Source organism: Cydia pomonella, chromosome 9, assembly GCF_033807575.1.
Source record: "Cydia pomonella isolate Wapato2018A chromosome 9, ilCydPomo1, whole genome shotgun sequence".
Taxonomy (NCBI): Eukaryota; Metazoa; Arthropoda; class Insecta; order Lepidoptera; family Tortricidae; genus Cydia; species Cydia pomonella.
This window is the reverse complement of record NC_084711.1, coordinates 6,291,863-6,317,410: the sequence shown is the minus strand read 5'-3', so window position 1 is coordinate 6,317,410 and position 25,548 is coordinate 6,291,863. Positions and strand designations below refer to the sequence as shown.

Here is a 25,548-nt window from a genome sequence, read left to right as displayed (position 1 = left end):
TCATTTAAGGATAAGGAATCTGAAGAGTACAAAATTAGATTCTTTTTTACATTAATTGCTACTTGCGTGGAGAAAGAAGGCCTAATGAATAACGTCCCTACTGTCCGTCTCGGCTGATTTATTTCATGACTTTTCGGATATGCAAATAACATTAAGATTCAAAGATGTAGGTATCTTCGCCCCCTTAAAAGAAATCCGTGGCGACCGCAGAATGATGCCAATCCTGGGTGAATCTTAATATTTTATGTTGTATTATTTCCCTTCTCTTTTCCTTCCTGATATTATTTATTTCCTCGCCGACAATGAGATTCCCACTTTGGCGCGTAATAAAAGAGAATTATTGTTCATCTTTTTATAGCGAGACGTTTTGTTGGGTTTTATATTAGCGAGATTGAATGACTGCCGATTTGAAACACTCGCGCTGCCGGCGTCACTTCATTCATTTTCTTTTTATTGAAAGATTGAAAGTTATTTTCAGAATAGTCATACTTATAAAAATAGGGCTCGAATACATTACTGCTATGGGTCTTAAGTCCTTTGGATCTTGTTGACCAGCTATGTCCATGGGTTGCATTAAATCGCTTGGAGTAGTGCAATGCTGACAGTGGTAATCGCCAGCAAGGTAGCTACTTGATTTTGCCCTCGCGTGAAATGTTTTCTTCGAGGTCTTCTGCCCTCTATCGACCCTGTTTAAGGTAAGCATTTGACCACAATCTCACCTATTCTATACAATTTCAATCCAATTCTCATGAAGGGCGTGTCAATAAATCAAAATTCTGCAATACCCTAATAATGATATCAACAAAATCATAATCTATCAACACACACACGTATTCCAGTGATTAACAAGCCCCCGGTGGTTGAACACAAAAAGTGGGAAAAAATCGTCGAGGTGCGTGGCCCAGGGAGTGATCGGGCCGATGATTGATCGCGGGGCTAATTGGATGATGGATGAACAGGTCGGGGATCCAAGACTGCATAGTTTGCTGATGTATCTTACTAGGCTGGCATCAGTTCGCAATCGGAGTTGCAGCAGTATAAAGTACCTATACGTGTACTATAAACTATCTGCAAAGTTTGCAATATAAATATTAATTATAGTAAATGTATTTAGACTTTTTGACATTAACTTCTAACGACAAACCCATTGGCATTAACTTTTTGTAATGACGTGGAAGATTTCATTCAAATAATTGACTTACGTAATTGTCAAATGAGTACAGCTAGCATGCTTATAATTGCATAGAAACATTATTTATTTATTTTAACCTTTCGAGACCCGTGGGCTCCCTGGGTAGCCAGCTTCAAAAACCAATGACGGAATGTCGCTATATTTCTCCGGGTCTCGAAAGGTTAAACTTTATTGCACAAATACACGTAAAAAGTACAATAGGTGGACTTAATCCCTTGAGGCATTCTCTACCAGTCAACCACTGGGCCAAACAGAAATTTGCTAAGGTGGGTGCAATGTGAAATAAATGTTCCAAGTACTAACGACCTGATTCGATACGACAAAAGAATGCATTCATAAAGTGACCATACAATTTGTCGCCTGGTGGTACGGTCGAGGAAATTAATTTCTTACCCATTTTGTTGAAATGTTGTTAGACATTCGCAATGCATTGTCAAAAATGTATATTTCAGTAATATTATTGAAATGTCAATACGTAAACTTCAAATTACAGACAATTTCATTGCGAAAAGCTATCATTTGCTTTTCTAATTACGGACTGTTTAAAAAAAATCAGATATAATTAATTTGATGAATCTTTTTGCAATATGCTTCAGTCATGAATCTATTGGATGAGACGCGAGGGGTGGGGGAAAATGATCGCACGGGATGGTCTTATGGAACTTTCAGTAAAAGTAGCAGTCTCACATTTCATTTCTACTTATAAAAAACCCTAATTGTCACGTCTAAACGCTAGACATTGTTGTTGTCCACCGGTTCCTGATGGGGAACAATGAATCCTACCAAATCACGTAGGATGGTTTTGATATGTTGACAGGAATGCTTAGACGTGTTTTAAATTTTGTCGCTTTGCGTTAATAAGTTCTGTCCATCACAGGCGTAAGTGTACGTTCCATTTATAGAAAATCCGATCCATCATGGCAACGTATTTAATCTTTTGCCTAGTTACAATAAAACCATACATGCGACATGTCAAGCCAACGTTGTGCTCTGGCTAGCTCTTATGGTGACAATTTACTAAAGTGGATTGCAAACTAAACTTTGACTGTACCTAGCTACCTACCGAATTTAAAGTAGGTAAGTATTAACTCGACTAAACTGTAATTTTCTGTTTTTGAATAATAATAACCCCGGTAAATTATATGCGGCAATTATTACACAAATTAGACAGAAAAGTGATCAAAAGCCAGCCAAAATGTACCTACATATCTAAACGGTGCAATGTAATGCCGAAATGGTGATTAAATTCCACATTAGCCGTACAAAGCAGAAGATACGCAGAGGAACCTAATTTTCATAGCTGATTAGACTTACCCCACATGGGATCGTGCGATTACGACGTCACGGCCTTATTCGGGATATTTAGTGACGACAAGCTGATATTTGAGGGATAAGAAATTGTATGACACACACACTTGCCAATGGTGACTCTATTATACAGAGAGCTGCAAATTGAGTCCATGCACTTTTCCATGGACATTTTGGAAATCAAAATGCGTTTAGAGATATTTTATTGCCGTACCACTACTTACCAGTAATTTAATCTAACTAACGAAACTAAAATATCAAAAACGTAAGTAAACATATTAACTGCTAAGATCAATTTATAATATTTACACCCCTTTGAATATTATATTAGGTAAGTAAGCAACATAATTACAATCTGTTTAACACTTGATTTTTTCATTAAACTTAAGGAGCATTTTACTTATTGTTATTTTTTAGACTATAGATTCGGATTGACCTGAATAACCTGCCCATTCTAAAGTGCATTTTGCTCCCATCCAGCATATAGTTCATTCAAAATCATCCATCTATGATTTTTAATGAACTATAAACGTTTGAGAAAAAAATAACAACACATAAATGTTATAGGTTTAATTTTAATTCAAAAACACAACATTGCACACGAACACTAATTCCCCATCTCCATCGCGCTTCGCTCCGGAATACGGCCGCTTGCACGTACCCCTATCATCTGTCGGTTGCACGTCGACGTCACGTCACGTTTGACGTCCGCAATGAAATGTTACCAAACGCTACGTTTTTCAGCCGAACACTAATTGAACCCTAATTACGTTCTGTTATGAATTTCAGCTGTCTACCTTCGTTTGTGAGCCCACGAGGTAATTATACAATTGCAGGTTGGTCGGTAGCTAAGCAAAATTTGACAGGATGACATGAAACACTCGAACTAGAATTTTATTGTTTTAGACATGAGTGAAACATCAAGGTTCTCAATTTAACTATAATTTCGTGTAAATTTTAGATTCTTGATAATATTTAAACATTGTTTTTTTATTCAGTTGGTGAATTATTAAACACCAATTTATTTTCTTTACTTTTTTAAAATAGCAAATACTGTTATTATGAATTTATGGAACATTAAGTTCAAAACTTCGAAATTTATGTGTCTGACATTCATACGTAAATAGTCTATGAGAAGTAATTACTGTTCATTAATAAATTTAATGTTTGGTTTGTGGGTCGTGATTAATTTAGTATATATATATATAGTAGAAAAAGCGTCTACAAGCTACAGTAATACATAGGTACAATATTTTTTTATAATTTAATCAATATTATAGGGACATTGTTACACAAATTGACTAAGTCCCACGGTATTTTTTTTATACTACGTCGGTGGTAAACAAGCATATGACCCGCCTGATGGTAAGCAGCCTCCGTAGCCCATGGACGCCTGCAACTCCAGAGGAGTCTCATGCGCGTTGCCGACCCGAACACTCCGCACCCTCGTTGAGCTCTGGCAACCTTACTAACCGGCAGGAACACAACACTATGAGTAGGGTCTAGTGTTATTTGGCTGCGGTTTTCTGTAAGGTGGAGGTACTTCCCCAGTTGGGCTCTGCTCTAGATCTGGAATGACATCCGCTAATGCTGTGCCCTACCACACAAAGCGAGATGACATTCACAATGCCCATACCTCTCTTTTGGACGTAGTTTAAGGACGTACCCGGGTCCACAAGGGTTCCGGTGGTAAGCTCAAGAAGGCTTGTGTTATGGATACTCAGACAACGATATAATATATAAATACATAGAAAACAACCATGACTCAGAAACAAATACCTGTACACATGACACAAATATGCCCTTACCCGCTTCATTACCGACTAGACCAGACCGGCCGTCAATTGTACAAGTTGGCTGATACATGTATCTAAACTTAATATTATACTGTCGATATAGCAATGAGTACATTTTATTAAACCATATTAAATAAAAAAAGTTATGTACTTGCCTTATCAATACCTTAATAATTTTCATATAAAAACATTATACTCGCAAATTGCCGATTGCAATTACAACGACGCTTGACTAAATCGTATTTATATTTACACAAGTGACGTTGAAATGTAGGGAACGCGCCGCATTTCGCAATACTCCGCTATACTTACAGGCCAAAGAGGTGCATATAAAAGCTGTCTAGAAAGTTTTCTGTCGCTCACTGCGATCGATACTGAGGTACGGAGCACCGCACGCTACGAGTACCGCAGATCGTAACTGCTAGTCCTAGTTGGGTTATTATGTCATTTAGAATTGTTTGCAGTTTTATAGGCTCTTTATTTTCCTGGCTTAGATTATGCATCAATAAAATTAAGTTTTTCACATACACGCTAACCTATCTGTTTGCTTTGTACTATTCATCCCGTATTTTTATAGTAAATATGACAAGATATTTTTTAATTAATTAATTAAGGCTTTACAAAATGTAACATAATCATATTAAAATACCTATGACCTATAATATGTATTTATTTTGCTAAACTTATTAATGACAAAGTTATACAAACACAAAAATCTTAACCAAAAATAAAATCTAAATCTAATCAACACATACAAAAACTATCTGCAAAACTCGCTCCGCGCCCCTCTAGACGCAAAGGAGCCTGTCACGCTGGCCGTGTTTCCACGTTGAACGGTAATGGACAACCTCTGCATCAGGAACGAACCGGAGTCTGCCCGATTCTCCAATAATTGTCTTAGCCTCAGCACACCAACAACCAGTGGTTTCCACGGCAAGAGGGACACATGTGTAGTTCGCCATCGCCGCGTACTTCTCCCGCTTTCGGAACGACGCCAACTCAGCTGCTGCCCACGCACGGTTCAGCTAATATGAGAAGCAGCAAAAGTGCGTTCCACAAAAGACATCTGCCCCTCTCCCACGGGATCAGGTCAACCCTTCTGACCTCTTCCCATCAGACCTACTAAGACCCGGTGGCTCCAGCACAAAAGGTACATTCGCCGAGACCAACGCCCTCCGGATGATATCATTTAAGGCATGGTGGCGTGGGTACCTTCCTGCACACCGACAACAACTTAACAAAAAAAATACATTATTAAAATACTTTATTTCTTTTTTTTTTACATTTAGTCTTTATCTTCAAGTCATCAGATTAAGTTCATAGTGTATATGTATAAGCTCGATGTCGAATCGAAAATATTACTAATCGTGGAATGCTTCTACTTCATAATAATGAGTGACATAAAAATGCTAACGCATGCCCAAGTATTCAAGTAGTTGTCAACGCAAAGGAAGTAGTAGTTTACCAGTAGTATTGTCAATATGTGGTTATTATTTATTGACCAGCAGCAGTGCGTGGGCGGCAAATTTCATTAGTTCCCCCGAACACGCGCTAAGAAACCTGTCCCTCCGCCTCCAACAGGGATTTGGTCCCAATTATGTATATGATACGCTTACACTGCTGGAAAGATTCAAGAAAACTTACGCTGGTATAGAAAATTGAGAAAACTAATGTCGTGGTTTATAATTTTTCTACACACATTCTCCCGTCAGTTCGCGATTGGAGCGTACAGACCATAAGCATTAGAAAGGTGTATTTTGACATGAGTGTACGTGCGATTGCATATAGAAAATTGATTAAGGTCAATGTAGCGAAAACCGTTTATCAGGTAAGACAGGTAAGCTCTTTCGTCGCTTCTTACTCTTGCGTTTGTACACATACCTACTGTACTCTCGGCAAACCACAAGGAGCGAAGCTCTTTCATTCTGTGTCTGAGCAAAGTATGTGTTCCAATACGAGAGTTCTTGCCCTATGACCTTCCCAACCAAAAATTGAGTATTCTCACCAAATATTGGGGTAGTTTTTTTGCATATTAAGGGCACCTCATACAAGTTTTCTTTTCGATTATCAATATAATATATGAATTATTTAAATACTTTCATTCGAAAATTTGATATTAATTGCATCAGAGAAATTCCTACTTCGGTCAAAGGGTTATGGGCTCCAAATTAGTATTATGGGCATTTTACATTTCATAAATTGGTTTATTGAATAACAAGTCTCGATACTTTCCTTTCAATATTTATAATTAGTAAGATTACGCCACAGCTAATGGCAAAGAAATGCAAGAGTTAATGCAATGTAAGTGCACAATATTTAAGTTGAAAGTTCTTAAGCGGCTATCGGAGAGAAAAAAGAAAATTGATTTCTGCTTCGCTGTCAGTAGAATTGCATATTGTGTGCGTGATCTCAATATCTCGGCAGCATTGTAAGCGCACGGCTCGAGCCGAAACTTGGCTATATCGACTTGCACGCCGACCCGGATTAGAGATTTACGTGTCTTAGCGTGCATCACGTTATACTTAGCGCATTTATTCACCCTACACCTCGATGCGTGAATACCCTTAATAACTATTGGTTTCGAGTTACACCTATATAAGTATTTTAACCTTTTTAGATAACATGAAAATACATTTATTTAACATCCCAATCTGATGTACTACTCGTATAAAGGAAACAACTCAAATTGGACGCTAAAACAGGATCCTCACTCCAGTAAGCTATAGCGCTGGTTTACATTTAGTCTAAAACAAGAAATAGATTGCCGATGCCGACACATACAGCGTTTTAACTGGAGCAATGACCTAGTGAGAATATATGATGATAAGGATTACGATAGGATTGAGCAAGTTGACCAGCTAAAAGCTGTCTGTAGTTTAAGACAAATTAAACTTAACTAGAAAGTCTAGAAATTTACAAGGCTCGTGTCATTAAGGCCGTATCGTAACACGCGTAGAACGGGAGCGCTAAGAGCACGAACAAGTTTAAACAAAACCGCACACGAAGCGTCGTACCGTAGCGTACGAGATTTATATCATCATTACGACAGGCGTAGCGTAATACAGGCGTAAAAAACAAAATTTCTGACATAATCAAACAAGAAAAATCTTCTTCATTAGACGAGAAAGTAAGATCGTCGATACATCCGCCGAAGACATCTGACGTGAGTGACGTCATGATTCACTTCACATTTCACTTATGAAACGATTACTCTTACGCGAAGCTTGATGGTGGCCAGAAATCTACGCGTCTCCTCCTACTCGTAACGTTTTTACGATACGCTTACGCTCCATATGCTGAGGGCCTTAATGTTACTAGACACAAAATATTTGGATAATTCGTCACACAACGATTTACCAACCACACTCTCCCGCTTGAGTGTAAATTATTATTGCCCTTTGGTTATTAAACAAAATAATATTAAAAGGAGAATAGTTACAAATGTTAGGTGTAATATGAAATTTTCCTACTCATTTTCGAACCAAACCCTTCCGCTAACCAACACCGAAACAAGAAAGCAATCCTTCCTCAAATCTCCCAGTCATCTGGACTGTATTAAAATTCCCACCACGTGACCCGTAACCAGTGGTTGATTTGTTTAGGGTGGTGGTACATCGGTCCATAAATCGGGCTTGTCAGCGGCACCGAGGGTTAAGGTGCGGACACACGGGGCGATAAATTAGGCCGCGACGTGTGGGAGTGAATGTAATGTGCAAGCCTAGTTTACAAGAATAGTGTGGTTTCCAGTTAGGACTCACTGTTTTACTTTGAAATCGTGTTTATAAAGAAACTCATGTCTAACATATTAGTGCTTTCGAGCATTTGTAATTATGTAAGTAATGGAACCTAGTTTGATGTGTTTCACTTGCCTGATTGTAGCTAAGAAATTCAGTATTTTAATACATATGATGTTTATCATCAGTTAAGTATTAAAACTAGTGGAAATTACAACATATATCATCCGTAGAATTTTACATTGCTAAGCCATTTTGAACTTTTAAAGCGCTACGGCAACCAATTTAAAGCGCTAAACACTACACATTCTCGTTATACTTTTACAAAGTAGTACCGCTACACTGACATACCGAGGAAGCTATGCAACAGGCTACGAGTGCTACGACGTAGCACTACACGCTTACCTTAGCAGTGAGACTATCCGATGTTAAGGTGCAGTAGGTTCACGAAACGGTTTTTTCACTTTATTTGAATCACAATACGGCTGCCATACATTTAATTAGCAACCTTGAGGCCTTTTTCGAGGGACTGTATCGATTCGAATGCTAAGTTTATGATTTTCGCTCAATAAAAAAAATGACGAACATAGGTCTAAAATGCACTTTAAAAAGGTGTTACAAATTATGCACAAAAGCTAGAAATATGGAAAATAAACATGATATCCGCACCCTCGGGTATGCACTTCCATATCACTTACGCTTGCGTTCAGTGAGAGTGAGAGAAGAACACGAATTTACTGGGTTTTAACGGTTTTTTTCAGCGTCAGTAGTCAGTAGACGTAAGGTTAGATGAGATAAGAGAAACACTGGGTCAAGATGAGCACTTGTTCTAACAAGTCCTCGGAATCCTCGTATTGTTTCCCTTGCCCCGAGCAAAATGAACTCTGTTTCTCTTACACCCACATGACCTTATGCAATTCGAGGGTTACTGAAAATAATAAAATTAAAACTGAATTGCACTTTATAAATGTTAAATAGGACGTAATTATTAAACACTGCATAATTCCCGCAACATTCGAGTTTTCAATTCAGCAACTAAGCAAACAGCTACTCCAATATTACCGACCTGGTTCTTTTCACAGAAACTAAAGTGTTTTCAGTACGCTTCTGTTTTCGCCCCGCAATTAAACTGCTGTTAAACTTCTTGCAGCGGTGTTTGCAGAGCACCTGAATGGTCGAAAGTTGTGCGGGTGTTCCTTGTTTGCCTGCTAATTATCCCGGTGCAGAGTCGAGTCAGCGGCCAAAGCGCTGACCCGATCTAAATGATCAGGGACTATTCAAGTGGTGCGAGGGCTTCCTGTAGCCATAGCGACCGCCTTCGCTTATTATTGCATTGTATCAACATTCATAGCGTCACGTGTAGCCGATACGCTTTAGCGGGGGCCCGAAGCCAGATTTGTCGTCTCCTTTCAAATTAGACGACGGTCCGGCCCGCGACGCGCTAAAATCAAAAGCGCAAAGGGTCACATAATCCGGACCTTTTTGGACGCTACTTGTGTTTGTGTGCATGTCTCGTCTTTTGTCACGTATTCTTAATTAACGGCCGTTGCCAAGCTACCCCGCTTGTCACTTGTATTGATTGTGCAAGGGCTTCTGTATTGTGACGATGATTTTTAATACTGTGTGGGAGAGTTGATCGTGTTAAGCGTGCGACGTACTTACGTGTAGTGTGAGCTTTTCAGTAGGGAAATAGCTTTACGTTGTTCATTGAATACCACTGAACCACCACTTACAGCACTGAATATTATAACAAGAGACGCAAAGATATTGTCTGGCCACAAAACATTCATAGGAGATATGCTTTTTCTATGAGATTTTTCATTGCTCTGGGTCCTATTCTTTATACAACAGGCTTAACGCAACTTTAGATTTATATACACAAAGTGTAAGGAAACGCTCCAAAAGGCCCTTCAAAATATGACGTATGAATACGCAGAGAATCTACTTATAGTTATAAAATAATTATAAGCAATATGTCTGGGTTTACAATAGGATACATAGGATAATTATTTGATTATATAGGTTTGATTATTCGAGTATATAGGTTGCATATGCGGTAAGGGGTTAAGTACGGTACCTTTTTAGGTGCATAAAAATGTAAAAAATGAGCGCTGTCTCGCCAACAAACCGCATAAGCAGTTTGGCGAGTAACTTTAAAATTGATTATGTATATGTGCCTTTGAAAAATAAATGAAAAAAAAAAAAGATTAATGTATTATAGTATTAAGTTGCTAAATTGTCTTATGTACCAACTTTATAAGTGAAAATTAATTTACATGAACAATGTTTGCCATATATCTCGCCTGAAACACAGCTAGTTCAGGCACATGTATACAATCACTATTTTTAAGTCTGTGTTTTATATGAAAGTAACCATGAAATACGTGTTTTGAAATAAATTATGTTTACTCTGACTGTATAGTTACTCAAGTAGTTATATGTATATAATTAATTTATGGAATCGAGTATTACCTAATACTGCGCCAAAGATATGTATGTATATGTATGTGCCAAAGAACTTTTTTGTTCGCTAATCCACTTATTGATAAAAATAAGATGAGTGATTTGCTTAAAGTATTGTAGAAGAAACCCTCTGTTTGCAGATGGGAAGCCAAGCCTAATAAACCGGCGCTTAACCTCTCACAACAAAGCCGATACAAAGTGAGTGACATCCCGCCCGGAGATCCGCGAAAAAACCCGGCGACGTGTCAAAGACGCCGCCGCGAACCGAGGGGAAATATTTTTTAAATCTTAACTCCTTAGCGAATTGAGAGATTAAGTCCTTTTTGAAGAGGCAACCAGTCCCCGGGGTCGGGCGTGATCATTCCTTCAGATCTCATTTCCTCGGATGCTCTATTTGATTGTTATTTTTGTAGCTTTTCCCGCCGTGCCACCGGCCCGGGATTTGAAGTGACAGTCAACGATTTGCACTTGAGCGCGATAAGTGTTTTCAGACGTTTTTTTATAAGCAGCTTTGTTAGTGTTTTGTTTTTATCGACGGCCCTTCTTATCTATCCTTTAACAGGATAGAAGCAATCTCAGACAAATAAAATTGTTTTCTGAACATGGATGTAACGAACCGCCTCGGATAATTCTGCTTAAATTGGGAGTTGTAATTTTTCACCAGTCTTACTAGTCAGAATTTTATTGAAAGACTAGTCATCTATCTACTGCCGTCAGTTGCGACAGGTTAATACGATTTGGCGGCGAAGAAATTAACCCTCTCCATACAGACGGGATACCGAAACACTGCACAGTCATTTTTCAGCCTTCAAGTTTGGAACGTATTTTTGACGTCTCGGCTTGGCAATAACCCATTAAAGTACCGATTTTCCTGATAAATATTAGAAAACCCTATTAATAAGTAGGTAGAAGTATTTATTTTTTGATTTACAATATTGTTTCTATACAAATGTGTAGAAATCATTGCGATACGTAGGCTCCCCTTAATTGCATTGGCTTTAATTCGAACCCCTTCCCTCTTAGGGAGGCTTAATATGCAGTAACAAGTAAAAAATTCATTAAGAAATTCACCTTACGATTACTTATTTTATCTATTCCTTTTTTTAATTGATACATGCGCAATAGGTAATGAGAAGCAACAGTAAAAGGTAATTAGAAACTACATAATAATGTTTTCCTTACTCAAATGTTATTCGTCCATTAGAATATGTTTTATTCCATCTGAATATGCATTTATGCGTATATGCTCCATTGAGTGGATCCTGTAGCCCGTGGACAGCCGGCATAAAGCCACAAGAAAATATGCAAATCACTATAAGGCAGTAGGTAAGCGGTGGTAAGCCCCGTAATTATTCACATCGGGTTGGATCGCGCCCGGAGCGTGCCGTTTCTGCACACGAATTAAACTGACCCTTAGCAGGCATTTAAATCAAAACACATGTGCTGAGAGCGGACGGCTTAGCCGGCGTTGATTTTCGGATGAAGGCCCCTTTTTTGCGGGTCCCTGCGTCGATTCCTTGGCGGGCGATGATCGATACCCGCCTCCGCCGCCGGCCCGCCCTCCCTCTTAATTAGGACTCGGAATCTGTGGCGGACACACACACACGAGTCTCGTGCGGGTATAATGTTAATCAACTTTCATTATGCACTAAGGAATTATATGGGTACGCCTGAGGAGTGATTATCCGAGTTAGGGCCGCGTCCCCGACCAAGAAATCATACTTTATTATGATCATTCCGTATTCGGCGAGGCTTTACGGCGGCACCTCGCGGGGCCGCGGCATTAGAATTTACGGCGCATATATCACCACCGTGTTAGAGCATTGTCTGCAAAGTAAGCACGGGATAATTGCCCTTTGTTGCTAGATACTAGTTAGTCGCCTTTCGGTAATTACCTGTAAAACATATCCTGACATATCCTTTAAACATGCTCGCCATTTAACCGTCAGACTTCATGTTTTATTGAATATTATATCCAATAGATGTACACAATTACACGTATCAGACAGCGAGGCAATTTCTATGTAAATAATTTCTACACCTAAATACCGACGACCGGTAATGATTACATCTAACTGTACATATCACATTTATAATATCTACGAAAGGCGATAACACAGGATGTACTCTAAACTAATGCCAATGACCGTGTCCATGTATCTGATAGATGGAGGTATAATCTCTAGCAATATATAATCAAAAACAATCAAGTTAGTTTAAACAAAATAGACCTTATGTTGGTTTTGGAAAGAGCCAAACTTCAATGTGCAATAGGTGTGATAAGGGGCCAAGTGAGTGCGGCCACTACAAAGACTACCTCCTATAGATTTTTCATAGTTCATCCATGGCAAATACTGCGACCACAGCGCTACTTCGGTTGTATTTTACGCCATTTGTATGCTACAACAACCGATGTTTATTTCAATAATGTTCTTTTGCAGATTTTCAATATTCGCATTCACGAGTAGTAATCCTGGATGCTACTAAAGTTTGCGACTGCGCTATTACGTTAAATCAGTATTTTACACCGAATCGTGGTAAACGCGAATTGTCTTATATGCTGCATCTAGATAGTAAGCGGTCTGTGGGCCACTAGCATAATCGGGCGACGTGTTACGAGACCCATGCTCATAATGCGTGAGATTGGAACTAAGCCCAATCCTTTTGCGCTTACTCGCAGATTAATATCACTTCAGTCATCATTTAATTTCAGAACTATACTCATCTGTGGACTCAGATAAATGAACGAGTAGATATATGAAACCCTTTTGCCTGCGTACTACTTACGTATATTTTATAAAAATATATTTACCAAACAATTCCGAATTTTGTTGGCTTACGTATGTATATAGGAAAAATCGAGAAAAAATATAGATAAATTGTAGTTTCAGCAAATCAAAACTGTTGCTAATAAGTAACTTATTTTTGATAAGAATATAACTAGAGGTAGCGCAAATATGCTACTAATTGATAGATATATAGAAATTGTAGTTTGGAAGCATTACCTTACGAACCTGAAAATCACAACACGACTTCGTCCATAACATAGCAATATTGCATAACACCTACACGGCAGTTCAAACAACGTGAGCACATTACAAGGTCCGTACTACGCTGATGTGAAACATCATAAAGCCCTCAAACTTCTATGGCCCTCTAATCGCTCTAGCCTCAAGAAGGGCCCCATTGAACGGGCTAAGGTTATGGGATAAACCTCCGATAAATCTTTCAGTTTGACGGCCCTTTAATTAAGGCGTGTAATAAAATGTAATTGATCAAGGCGAATAGTTTGGACTATAATTTATTAGCCTAACTTGTGATCGTTATTGATGGCTGAAATTATTATGACACTGTGAGACATTTTTAAAGTTATCAGTTAAATTATGATGGTATTTTTATTCTTTTATCAATCATGTTTAAAATTTATTTATACCTTACAACCCGAATGTTCAAGTAACAAAACGTACCACAAAGGGTAACCCTAACCCACGTAATCCATCACGTACTGTAGAGCAAGCGTTACACTTTTGATAAATTAATTTTCTTCGCTCTTTTCCAGCAACATCGTGTTAACTCCATATGACCCCAACCACATACCCAAGACCTGCATAGCTTCACAAATAATAAGAAGTATATTAGACTTGGTGGAGTGAAAAGGTGTCTTGATAAGTTGGTAATATTTATGACACTTAACCAGCTAGTAGGACCCTTGTTGTGTTGCAGCTACAAGGAAATTCATTATCCTTGGAAGATTAAGAAAGTGTCTTGTTAACCTGGTGATCTCGCACACACGTGCAAGAAAATTCTCGGGCCCTTGTACTAATTTAATAAATGAGGTGTTACCATTAATTACGCAAAGAACGTCGGGCGCAGTCGCCGCTAACACACGAACAAATTAACGAGATTATTAACTCCTTCCGACAAGTCATTCTTTCGCAGCGGGTAGCAAGAAACTTACGTGAGAAACTGATATACAAGTAGCATCATATCACGTTATAGAACCACGTTTTAATATGTAGACTGTTTTCTCTAATATTGTATTACGAATATGTCTTAATATATAAGTACCTGGGCGACCGAGCTTTGCTTGGTTATAACTATTTATTGTAATATGGTGGTGTATAGATGATAATCTTAACTACATTTTTTTACTAAATTAAACTTGTTAAAAAAAATAAAAAATAAAAAATTATATATAAACTTGAACATATATAAAAAAAAAACAAAAGTTAGTCACCGGGCGAGATTCGAAGCCGTAACACTCGTTTCTAGCCGTCCGCGTCTTAACCCGCTGGACCAGACGGTCAGTGGCCGGCAACACGAAATTAGCGACCAAATTCTGCGTCGAAAGAAAAACGCATGAAACCTCGAAAACAACCGTTTTCCCAAACATAAGACTAATCTAGATCGATTATATACCCCCAAAAACCCCCATATACCAAATTTCTGCGAAATCGTTGGAGCCGTTTCCGAGATCACATACAAGAATTGCTCGTTTAAAGGTATAAGATACATTTTAAAGGAGCCTTATTCAAATGTCTAAAGTTTAAAAATATAGGGCAACATCTTTCTATATTTAATACGATAGAACTGTTGGTATTATTATCATTTACCTTGCCTCTGCTTGATTTTTACATAATTATGACAGTACCCTAAGGTTACAAACATCAACCAAAACTACTACTAAATTGATCATTAAATCATTAACAAAAAAGAACAAGGAAGAGTCTCTATATTTCTGAAGTTATAATTAATAGTGAATATAATAGAATCGATGGTGAACATTTTAAGAATGAAACTTCTTTTAAAATTATTTTGAATCCGAAAATAAATCACTGTGCTCTCTTTTTCCCAGTTAAATGATAGGCTGCAAGAAAATGACGTTGATATTATTAATCAAATCCCAAAAAAATGGTAGCGTGGGGTTACACTGCACAGGACAGCGACGTGTGATTGATCGTTAATGAAGTGGATAGTTATTAATGGTGCGACCCCGCAGGGACTTCTTTATTTACCCACTAACACCTATTAACTACAACAGATATGTTACAGTGGTTTTGCTTAGGAATATCTAGTTTCTTGAACCTGCCTAAAAAGTCTGATAAAACAAAGAGGTGAGATATCGCAAATCAGCTTTCGATATAATTTTACCTTATGTTACCTTTTGTTCTTTAGTCAATTTAAAACTTCCTCAACTTTCAATATTTATTTTCTTTAAGATTTGCACTTTGTTACGCTACAACCATCTACTTAATTACCATGTTATACAGATTTATGGCCTGTTGACTTAATACCTATGTTATATACCGGATGGGACCTGTAAGACGAGCAAATAACTTAAACATAGATTGTACTCCTCAAACGATAACAGTATTGTTCAATAAGTTATGAAGTCTACTAGACCTCCTATTGTTCATACAAATTAAATATTATTTTCAATGTACGCGGTCATCAGTTTAATGGGCGTTGCTGGTCACGCTCTAAACATAACAAAATTCGCTTAAGAAAACAAAATCAAAACGTCAGTTTTTTTACAGTAAACAAATTTTATACAATTTGACGAGTACATAGAGCCTAGAGTTACATTTTTTTTTACTGTTACAGGCCCCACTCGGTATCAATTTATTGTTCGAAGTGTAAGAGCTGGCCTGCTGGAGTTGGCTCAAATGTTAAGGGCATGGCTTGGACACACATCTAGGCACTGATAATTCATCATCCCTCCCGTAGTATATCAATCAATTTAGCAAATTATTATGAGACGGAAAACTGTAACACCTCTTTCTTATTGAATCGAATAAAAAGTTAATATGTTTTTCTTTTTCAAATATATAATCTGAGTACTATAATTTATGATTTTACGAATTATTAGTCGAATTGTCGATAAACAAAACAAAACGTAAATACAAATTTAGGGAGTAGACGGAATACATAATAAGTGAAATATTTCTATGCCTGACTATCTGGCATTTTGTCCTACGAATGCAAATAAGTAATAATGATTGGAGTGACTTGATTCAACTCACCCTCGAATATTTTGTTTTATTTCAATTAAGCGGCAGTCTCAAAGAGTTCTACCGCAGCAGTCAGTCTATCGTCGACGATTTAAACAGATGTCGTGTTAAGGAGGTCCTCCCAGAATATTCGTTCGGAATTTAAATTGCAAATTCGTGCGGTGGCAGGTGCAGCCTCACGATTGAACGACAACCTCTCTTTCTATCCTTAAGGAAAGCCCATCCCACCTTCTCTCGCAAGACGCTCAAAATTAACGAATAATGACCGTCAACAAATAAAACTCGAGCGTTACTAATTACTTGGCGCTCCAACGAAGAGAGGTAATTCTTGCACTCTATTGCGAAAAGGAAATTTTAAAGCTAATGGCGTTAATTTAAAAAGAGGCCCATGACTGTGATTTTTCTTTCAAACTTTTGACTTGTGATTTATTGGTTTCGTTGTCTATACGTTGGAAACAGGAAGCGGGCGTATATAAAATGTCAGTCACACACTGGCCCCAAACTAAATAGAGGGTGCGTTCATTATGAACGGAGTGGTCGCAGGTAGTAGGTCTAAATTAAAGTTTAGCTCGAGCAGTGTGTACAGTGGACGAGTCTTTGGCAGGCAGATCACGAGCCGCGCGGCTTAATGAATGAAGAAATTCCGTGGAGCCCCTCACACGTGCCCGGGGCGGCAGCGGCCGGCCCCTCGCATACATTGTAAAGTGCTACTCGGAGATGCTCACTGCTTTAATGATTGAACGTGATTCTAGACGGGAACAAGAAAAACGTTATTACAGATACGTAGCTTTTACGACCTACAAAAAATCATCCACCGACCGCTAACGTTTCGGCTCGACGCAGAAAACGTAATTTATCGTTAATGCCAGCAAATTACATTAGAAGGTAAATATAATAAAATAAAGCTAAGGCAATAGAATTCCCCACTAATCTTTGTCGTCCCCGCAGCCGTAGCCGAGTAATTAGCTTTCCAATTTTAAAGAGCGGCCCGGCTCCATCAGACCTCCCCTGCGCGCAGAATCGATAATAATTAATTATTTTTGACATAATCACAACCAAAATCCATTCTCTTTTTGCTTATTCACGTCCTGATAATAAAACGGGGCGACGCTTTTAAGGCTCGACCGAGTGAAATTGATAAAAAATAAATAAGATCCGCCAAGTTTTCGCCAAGTCAAACAAAATTGTGGGCTAGCGCTATTGGGTGTTGCGTGATTAATTACGTTTCAGATGTACCTACCGTATTACGGAAATATACCGAGCAATACTGACTAAGAATAACAAGAAATCAGATTATAAATCACAAAACTTTAAAAATTATTATTATTAGATAGTAATAAAAATATCAATTGTGGGTGCATGTTAAAAAGTCATTAAATTCCCGTTATCAATTTTGATAATATCACTTGTTAATTGTTTTCTAAGAAAAAAAATATGTTTTTCACCCCTGAAGTCCCTATTACCTAGTAGGGTAGAAAGGAGCATGTTGAGCAAGCGAGTAAGTTGGGCAATCAAAATATCTCCAAACGTAAACATGCGACGCGGGAACGCAATATGGCGAAAAGTGAAATCCGGAGGAGAGGAACATAATCTACCATTACCAGTTGCCACGCGGTGCAAGCTTCGTTCTTTTTGCTAAAATTGTAAGAACAGATATCTCAGGCATCAGGTTTTAATACTTACTAAATTTACTCGTCTATTGTGTTTTAATATCTATACGTTAACGAAAGTATTACTATTTTTTTTATCCAACATTAACAAAAAACGTGGCAGGGGGCTAGTTGCGCACTTTGTGATGGGACTCGATGATCAATAGAATTTATTAATGAATATTATGTAGCTGATGTTTATTGTTATTTATGGAAAGAACGGCAACGACACCGTATTTAGTAGTAATCAATATCGCTTATTAATGATTGTGTATAAATTCGTAAGTCATGTTATGTTGAACAGTCTGTATTTTTTCCTTGATCAACTTACTTCACTATCGAGGCAAGTTGAGCATATCTGATTTTAAGTAATAACTTGAGAACATTTTGCAGTTTATTCATACGTAAACGGACAATTTTATGACGTTTTATCTCATATAAATGATCTATCGAGTTCAGTAGATCAGATTTTTTGAAGACTAACTGTTGTGGCATTACTTAGGGATGAACTTAAATGTGCTCAACATACCCCGCTCTACCCTGCAGAAATATATGGAGCAGTATACACTTTTGTCTCGGGCGATGCCGCTTGACCTTCACAATTGATCCTTGGGTCAAACAAAGCTGATCTAGCCCGGTAGCCACGAAATCGTGCCGTACCAAAAAGAGGGGGGAAGGGTTGGTTTCCCAGGACCAATTTACTTCCTGCTCTTAGCAACTAGGGTAAGTTATATATGTATGGTTTCCGTATAATTTAGGGATAATCTTTTTACCTTTTAATACAAAAAAAAATGTTTGCACAATAAATAAATAAATAAATGAAAATTACACGTCTCTTTTTGGCCCAGTGGTTGACTGGCAGAGAATGCCTTATGGCATTAAGTCTGCCATTTGTACTTATAATTTGTGCAATATAGTTTGAATAAAATGAAAAATATATACATACTATGTAACTTATTGTGACAATTTCGGCCTCTTTTAAAGCAGCTGTCAATGTAGTTCTGATTATCACTAGGAAAATATCTGTCACTCCTTTCTTTCGCCACGTATTGTGTTGTATCATTAAATGTCGAACCTCAAAGGTCTGTTGTGATTCGAGCACCTGACATCTCTCCGGGTCCCGCTCGTTGACGCGGGTGTGTCGTGCGCACAATCGCGACTGTGTCAATATTGGACACGGCACATAATGGACCAAGATTGGGATGTGGGCGACCGTCCCGTGTTAATAGTTGTTTGGCCTTCTAGGACGCGGGCGGAGATCAATAGCCGATTGTTTTAGCCGTGTATTGCTTCAGATGACATCCTTTGATAGTAAATAGTAGTTATCACAGTCACGATCATAAACCTGTATACGTACTACAAGGATGGAGAAAGGATGACAAGTATTTAAATACGCCTACGTAACAACAGTGCCTGTACAAAACGTTTTGGTGAAAAATGATAAAAATCAAATGAAAAGAAATTTTCACACTTTTTGCATTGTTGCGTCGCTTTTTATGCCATTTTTCAACCAAAAACGTTACATTTGACACTCATAGGTTAATATAAATATTATTTTAAAAAATAAGATCAAATTCATAACCTGTTATTACAATCAGAACAGTACAGGAGGACACTACTTTCGATGTCACGCGCTGTTAGTAAACAAAATGTAATGCCAATCCTGTAACTTTTGTTTTGTTTCTACCTAAGCAGCCCCGAAATTTCAAAACCCGAATCCTCTAATTTGATGAGAATGGAAATTTTCGTTAATCTTTTTCTATTTTCAATTCCATTGAAATCCCATCGACCAAAAAACCAGCACAATTTCCAAATAAAATCCAATTAACGTTCCCGAAACGCCCTCGCAGAACAAGAACGCCGAGCAAAATACCGGTAAGTTGCCGGTACTTAAAAAATACATAGTGAAAACATTAGGTTGGCCCCGGGCCGCCGTGATTAAACCCAGCGAGGCATGCCTAACGAGGCCGGTATGTTTGAACGCTAAGGAATACTTTGCAAGTCTCCCGGACAGCGGTTGCCGCACCCGCCGCACCTGCCCATGTTTATTAGGGCTAAGACTCCGCGAGCCTGATGTATTGTTAGTTTAGGCTTGATCTAGCTAGTTCACCCCAGTTTTATAGGTAAGTGCATTTTTATTCGTAAAAAAAATAAAGGGTAGGTAGGTTTGGTAAATTAACAGAGACTAAGAGCCCGATTCTGATTTTAATTTCAGTTCAGTTCATTCAAACCAATGACATTTCTGAAATGTTACTTTTGACAGCTGTCAGACCATATTTAGATATTCTGGCTCTAGATTTGTACTTCTGTTACCTTAAGTGTTTTTTTTAAGTTCATGAATTTTATCATGTTATAGCTATGCTGATACATGCAAATTTTCATGCTTCTTATTTGTAAAAGTTTACACAACAAAACATGATTTGAACGAAATAAAAACATCCACTATTTAGTTACTAAATTCCGACTTGCATATTTATGACTCGTTTAAGCACAAGAACACCGTAAACTATAGCAAACCTACTCGTAATATAACCAATAACTACATGTACGTGTCTCTGACATCTGCAAACTGAGATTAACATGAGTTTTACCCCTTACCTTTTAATTACTTTTTAAGTTTACGTACATATAAATAAATTCAGCATACCATAGTCCAGTCTTAAGAGGGTTGAAGGGTTGTCAAAACCGGCAATTTAAATCTGCATCATAATTAATTACAAATCAGTCTTCAGCACTGATATTAAATAATATTTTAAAGGGATAAGTACCGGCATATAGCTAATGCAAGAAGTTTTTAATTAAAACAGCCAAACGGTAAGAGGCTGGGCTGTAGGGACTATCAAGTAATTAATTCTAAAAGGACTTAAGAAGACTTAAAATTTGATGTTTATATGCCTTTTTAGACCAGTCTAGTAGGCTGTATCAGGCATATGCTAAAGCCGAAGTACAAACATATTTAGGCCCGTGCGCAGCTAATCACTGGACCAGGCTTGTGTGCCCACCGCCTTATACCCCTTCGAGCAATATTAATATATTAATTATTTATGAGTGTGTTTGGAAGAGCAGGATGATCTTGCATTGATTTTATCGAGAGTGAGCAGTGATGCATTTTGTTGAGTTTAGATTAATTAACTGGAAGACAGTATTTTGGTATTGAGTCCCTCTCTATGCGTTAACACACTCACTGCCAGGGACTCCCTAGACGGGTTCTCCGTTCATAGGCGCTTTTCGCTACACACGGGGTTTCCCGTGTTATTGGCGATGCTCGTAGCGCGTAACTCGCGCTGGCACTGACAGGCCAAGTCGAACATACACTAACATCAGAATGATATATAAATCATATTATTTAGTTCTCTTGCGTCTCGTCCGCACCCATACATGTACGGTCAAGTACGAGCGAAATGCACGATAACTGAATGACAGTTAGATGTCAGATACTTTCTTTCTGTAATATGTAAATATTCTCATGCCAATTCGAGATGGTTTTAATCACAGGCTAATTCGAACGTACGATGATATCAGCATGATATTTGATCAGGTTATTTAGTTATTATACTTATTATGCATCTCACCTCTGTCAATACAATACATGTACGGACAAGTACGAGATAAATGCCCGGTAAATAAATAACATAAATATCTTTCTGATATCAGTGTACGTCCGATTTGGCCTGTCAGTTATGCTATCGAGATGTAGTAAACGCACTGCTACGCCGTAGCCCGTAGCAACTACCTGTCTTCATCGAGCTGACTGACTTGTCATACGACAATGAGAAAACCCCTGATATATTTGCTAGTGTACATATTAGATAGTACCGTTTAAATATATTTCATAATTTTGATACGTAAAATGATTACGTAACATACTTAAGTGAAAGGCAGGTGAATCGAAATCTCGTACTCTACTGGGAATTTTGTCGACCACTTTTTTACCTTTGCTTCGTTAGCTCACCGATCTAACCGCTTTTTCCTCTTTCAGATGCACGTGACTGCGATGAAGAAGAGGCTAACAAGGTAAGTACATTCGCTTAGCTTAAAACTAAAAGAACAACATTTAAAAGCCACTCCGGCCCCACAAGCGCAATCCAAACTTCGGCGACGACTTTATGGCCTCGGCGACCGCCAAAAGTCGCCACGCAAAAGTGCAAGCGTGTTTACCCATATATCAGCGTTTCTTTTCGATAAGCTCCCCCGCTGCCAATAAAGTGATTAAGTCACAAATCGCGAGGGTGGCCAAGCATTTTTATAATTTCACTGTTTTTATACTTGTTTGGTTGGATAAAACGCTTGTAGATATTTCTTTATTTGCTTTATGTGCACTGTAGCTTGCTTCTGAATTCGTTGTAGCACTTTTTTTGTTTTGATTCAGCTGTCAAACTTGATTGGGTGAAAAAATCACTGAGCATAAATAATTGTAGGTCGGTAAATTTAAAAAAAAACGCTAATTTCGGTAGGCAGTTGTAAACAAATAAATTTAATCAATAAACGTTTTCGTCGTTTATATATATTTCTGATATCATAACAACATGGTTAAATTTCCACGGCTATAAAATAAAATAAAAAAATAGTTTCTTGAATATATTTTTCGCAACAGATTATGAAAATATTTCTTAATTCTAAATATTATTGGGCAGTAGATAGGTATCCACAAATAGGCACACAAAAAAATATGACAACCATAATAAACCTATTTGTTATGTCTTATTTGAAATGTCTCAATAGACACATTTCTAAAAACATAATAATTTTTGCCATTGCCTCATTTTATCGATATCAAGTCTCTTAGTCAATACCCTGCCCTTCGGAACCCCACGATTGTTAGTTACAAATAAATTGCCCGATGGTATAACGTTATAAATTTCATACGTGCTGAGAAATGACATACGGTATTATTTACGACGAAGGTTTTTTTCGGGGAAGCACAAAGACATTGTGACATAATTGAGCCGTTTTGGGACACGCTACAATTTGCAGCAATTTTCTACGATAAAGAAATGTTTTGTGAGGACTTGCTTTTCTTGTAATATGAGAACAGAACATTTTAAGTAATTTTAACGTTAGGAACACTACTAAAAAATTGCGAAGAATGTAGACAGATATGACAGATTTTGTTAACATTTGACATATAACCTAACATTTTAACGAAGGTGTTTTTCATTGAAGTATTAATATTTTACATATATTTTAACTAAAGATTGATATAAATAATATAATTAATAAACTCTTGGAAACATCCTGGTTGTCCTTAAAAAGTGCGAGATTACGAATTAATAAAGGTACGAGTAAATTGGTTTGTTTATTAGCAATTCCTATTCAATTTCACTTTAACATTTTACCAGGCAAAGGGTGATATGCCACCCATATAGTATATCGTTACCATAGTCAGGTTTTAACTCCAAACCTCCTACAGCACATTATATCGATCTCTGAAAATATTATTTTATGATCTTCATTCAAAACACGCTTCTTAATCCAATAATGTTTCTTTGGCAGCCGTTCGAATTCTCTTGACTAGTTTATTTCGGTGATTTATGACGAAAACCGAACACTACTTAATTTCAGAGAAATAAATATAAGAAAAATAAGATAGGTCGAACAATTTTGATTTTGAGTTTTGTAATGTTATCTAATCTCATACTTTGCTAAACATTCATGCATTTCTGTAATATGACAAGAATTATGATGTGGGATGACACTGCCCCATTGCCTTGTTAGAGTTTGACTATGTGGGAACTATTCTGCCCATAGCCCGGTTAGCTGTCTTGTCGTATCATGTAATAAAATTCTTATTGTGTTCAACCTATAACTAGGGAATTTACCTAGTCTTAAAATTTCCTTTTAGGAGATTTAGAGTTAAAAACTGACTATGGTAAACGATATACTATGTGGGTGGCATATCACCCTATGCCTATGCCTGGTAAAGAATACAATTACACTAAATTAAATATAGCAGTTCATTACTCAAGGGGATTACCGTATCCCACGTTTTTTTTTCTGTTTTATAGGAACAAATCTCACTTTTGTAAACACATTTGGTACAAGACGTTCAATATACAGTTGCAAATCTATATAAAATTACTTAATAAAAGACGCTTGCTCTTTACGGCCAGGTAAAGGGTTAAATTATCTTTATGAATTAAAAATGTTATATTTACTACTAAACGGCAGCTTCAATTTGCTTTAGGAGTCGTCATACGTGGCATCCATGTTCCCCAACTCCAAAACGTGATTGCTCAACGTGTGTGAAAAGGTGACTACATTTAGGTTCGTCGTTCATTACGAGTATAATCTACGACCCCCACAACGATATAGCTGAGTTTCATTCTTAGATTCTTTTACTAAACCTCCCAGAATATTTATTGAGGTTTTTTTTCATATTTATTATACACTTAAACAGAATAGGAAAATGCACTGAAATTATACGAATAAATAAACAAACAAATTCGTTAATAACCAGTGAGATTGATATCGTCTGTCAACGGACATTAGCGCCGTGCCGGCACGTCGCGCCGCACGCCGCACCGCTCACCGCCACAGGCGCCATTAGCTCTACAAATGACACTAAAATGAAATCTATTCATTTCCTTTGAGCCGAGTCAATCGTCGGTAAATATTGTTCAATTTCACGCGATCCGAGCATTAGATCTAAAGCTGAAACCCCTTACTCACTAACCAAGCGAATTACGACCTTATTTTCAATGTGGCAAATCTGTATACACGTGTAACGTTAAGGAAATCAGAGTTCTCATGGTGACGATTCGTGTTGATAGTGGGAATAAATAGTTCTGTGTCTTTTCTTCTTTTGATACAATTTATTTTATCCGACGAATCAAAATGGATTGCACTTTTATTAGCACAATCGGAATAAGGCAAACCTCTCAATTTCTGGAACAGTCCTGAAATTTGGTATATATGTAAATTAAAAACCCCTTTTTCATGTCCACACCATTTGACATTTGGGGACCTCGAGTAATCGCAGCCATCTTGGAAAATGTGTACCATTTTGGAGGAATTCGCGTTTTACTCTAAATCTACGTTCTCTATGAAAATATGATGTATGGCAACATTAAACCTTATTAAATTCTGCAAAAAAGTCCTAAATACTAATATAGCTGCAGAATATTCGATCATATTTTTTATAGCTAGAGATTTTATATGAATATATTGTGTATGGCAAAGTGAAAGCTTATTAAAAATTACACCCAAAAAAGGTTTACAACTCTATGTCCCTTATGTTCGTGATGCTAATATTGATATCCGAGCAAGCGAAAGATTGCAGAATTGAACCATGAGCGTAGCGAGTTGTCCGAAAAGTGGAATCTTGCGTTGTGTTGAGCGTTGGGAGGATTTTAAGGCCCGTGCCTTGCCTCGCTTTGGCAAAATTACCGAGTAAAA

General features: G+C 37.6%; 1 protein-coding gene across 7 annotated transcripts in view; it reads left to right on the top strand.

The window, feature by feature from the left end:
- The window catches only part of LOC133521220 (myelin transcription factor 1-like protein), a 327,413-nt gene that overhangs the window by 206,970 nt on the left and 94,895 nt on the right, over window positions 1–25,548 (top strand). For all 7 annotated transcript variants that reach the window (XM_061856061.1, XM_061856060.1, XM_061856062.1 and 4 more), the window contains exon 4: window positions 22,133–22,167. In XM_061856061.1, the coding sequence (XP_061712045.1) occupies window positions 22,133–22,167 (35 nt within the window). The remainder of the gene's footprint in view (window positions 1–22,132; window positions 22,168–25,548) is intronic.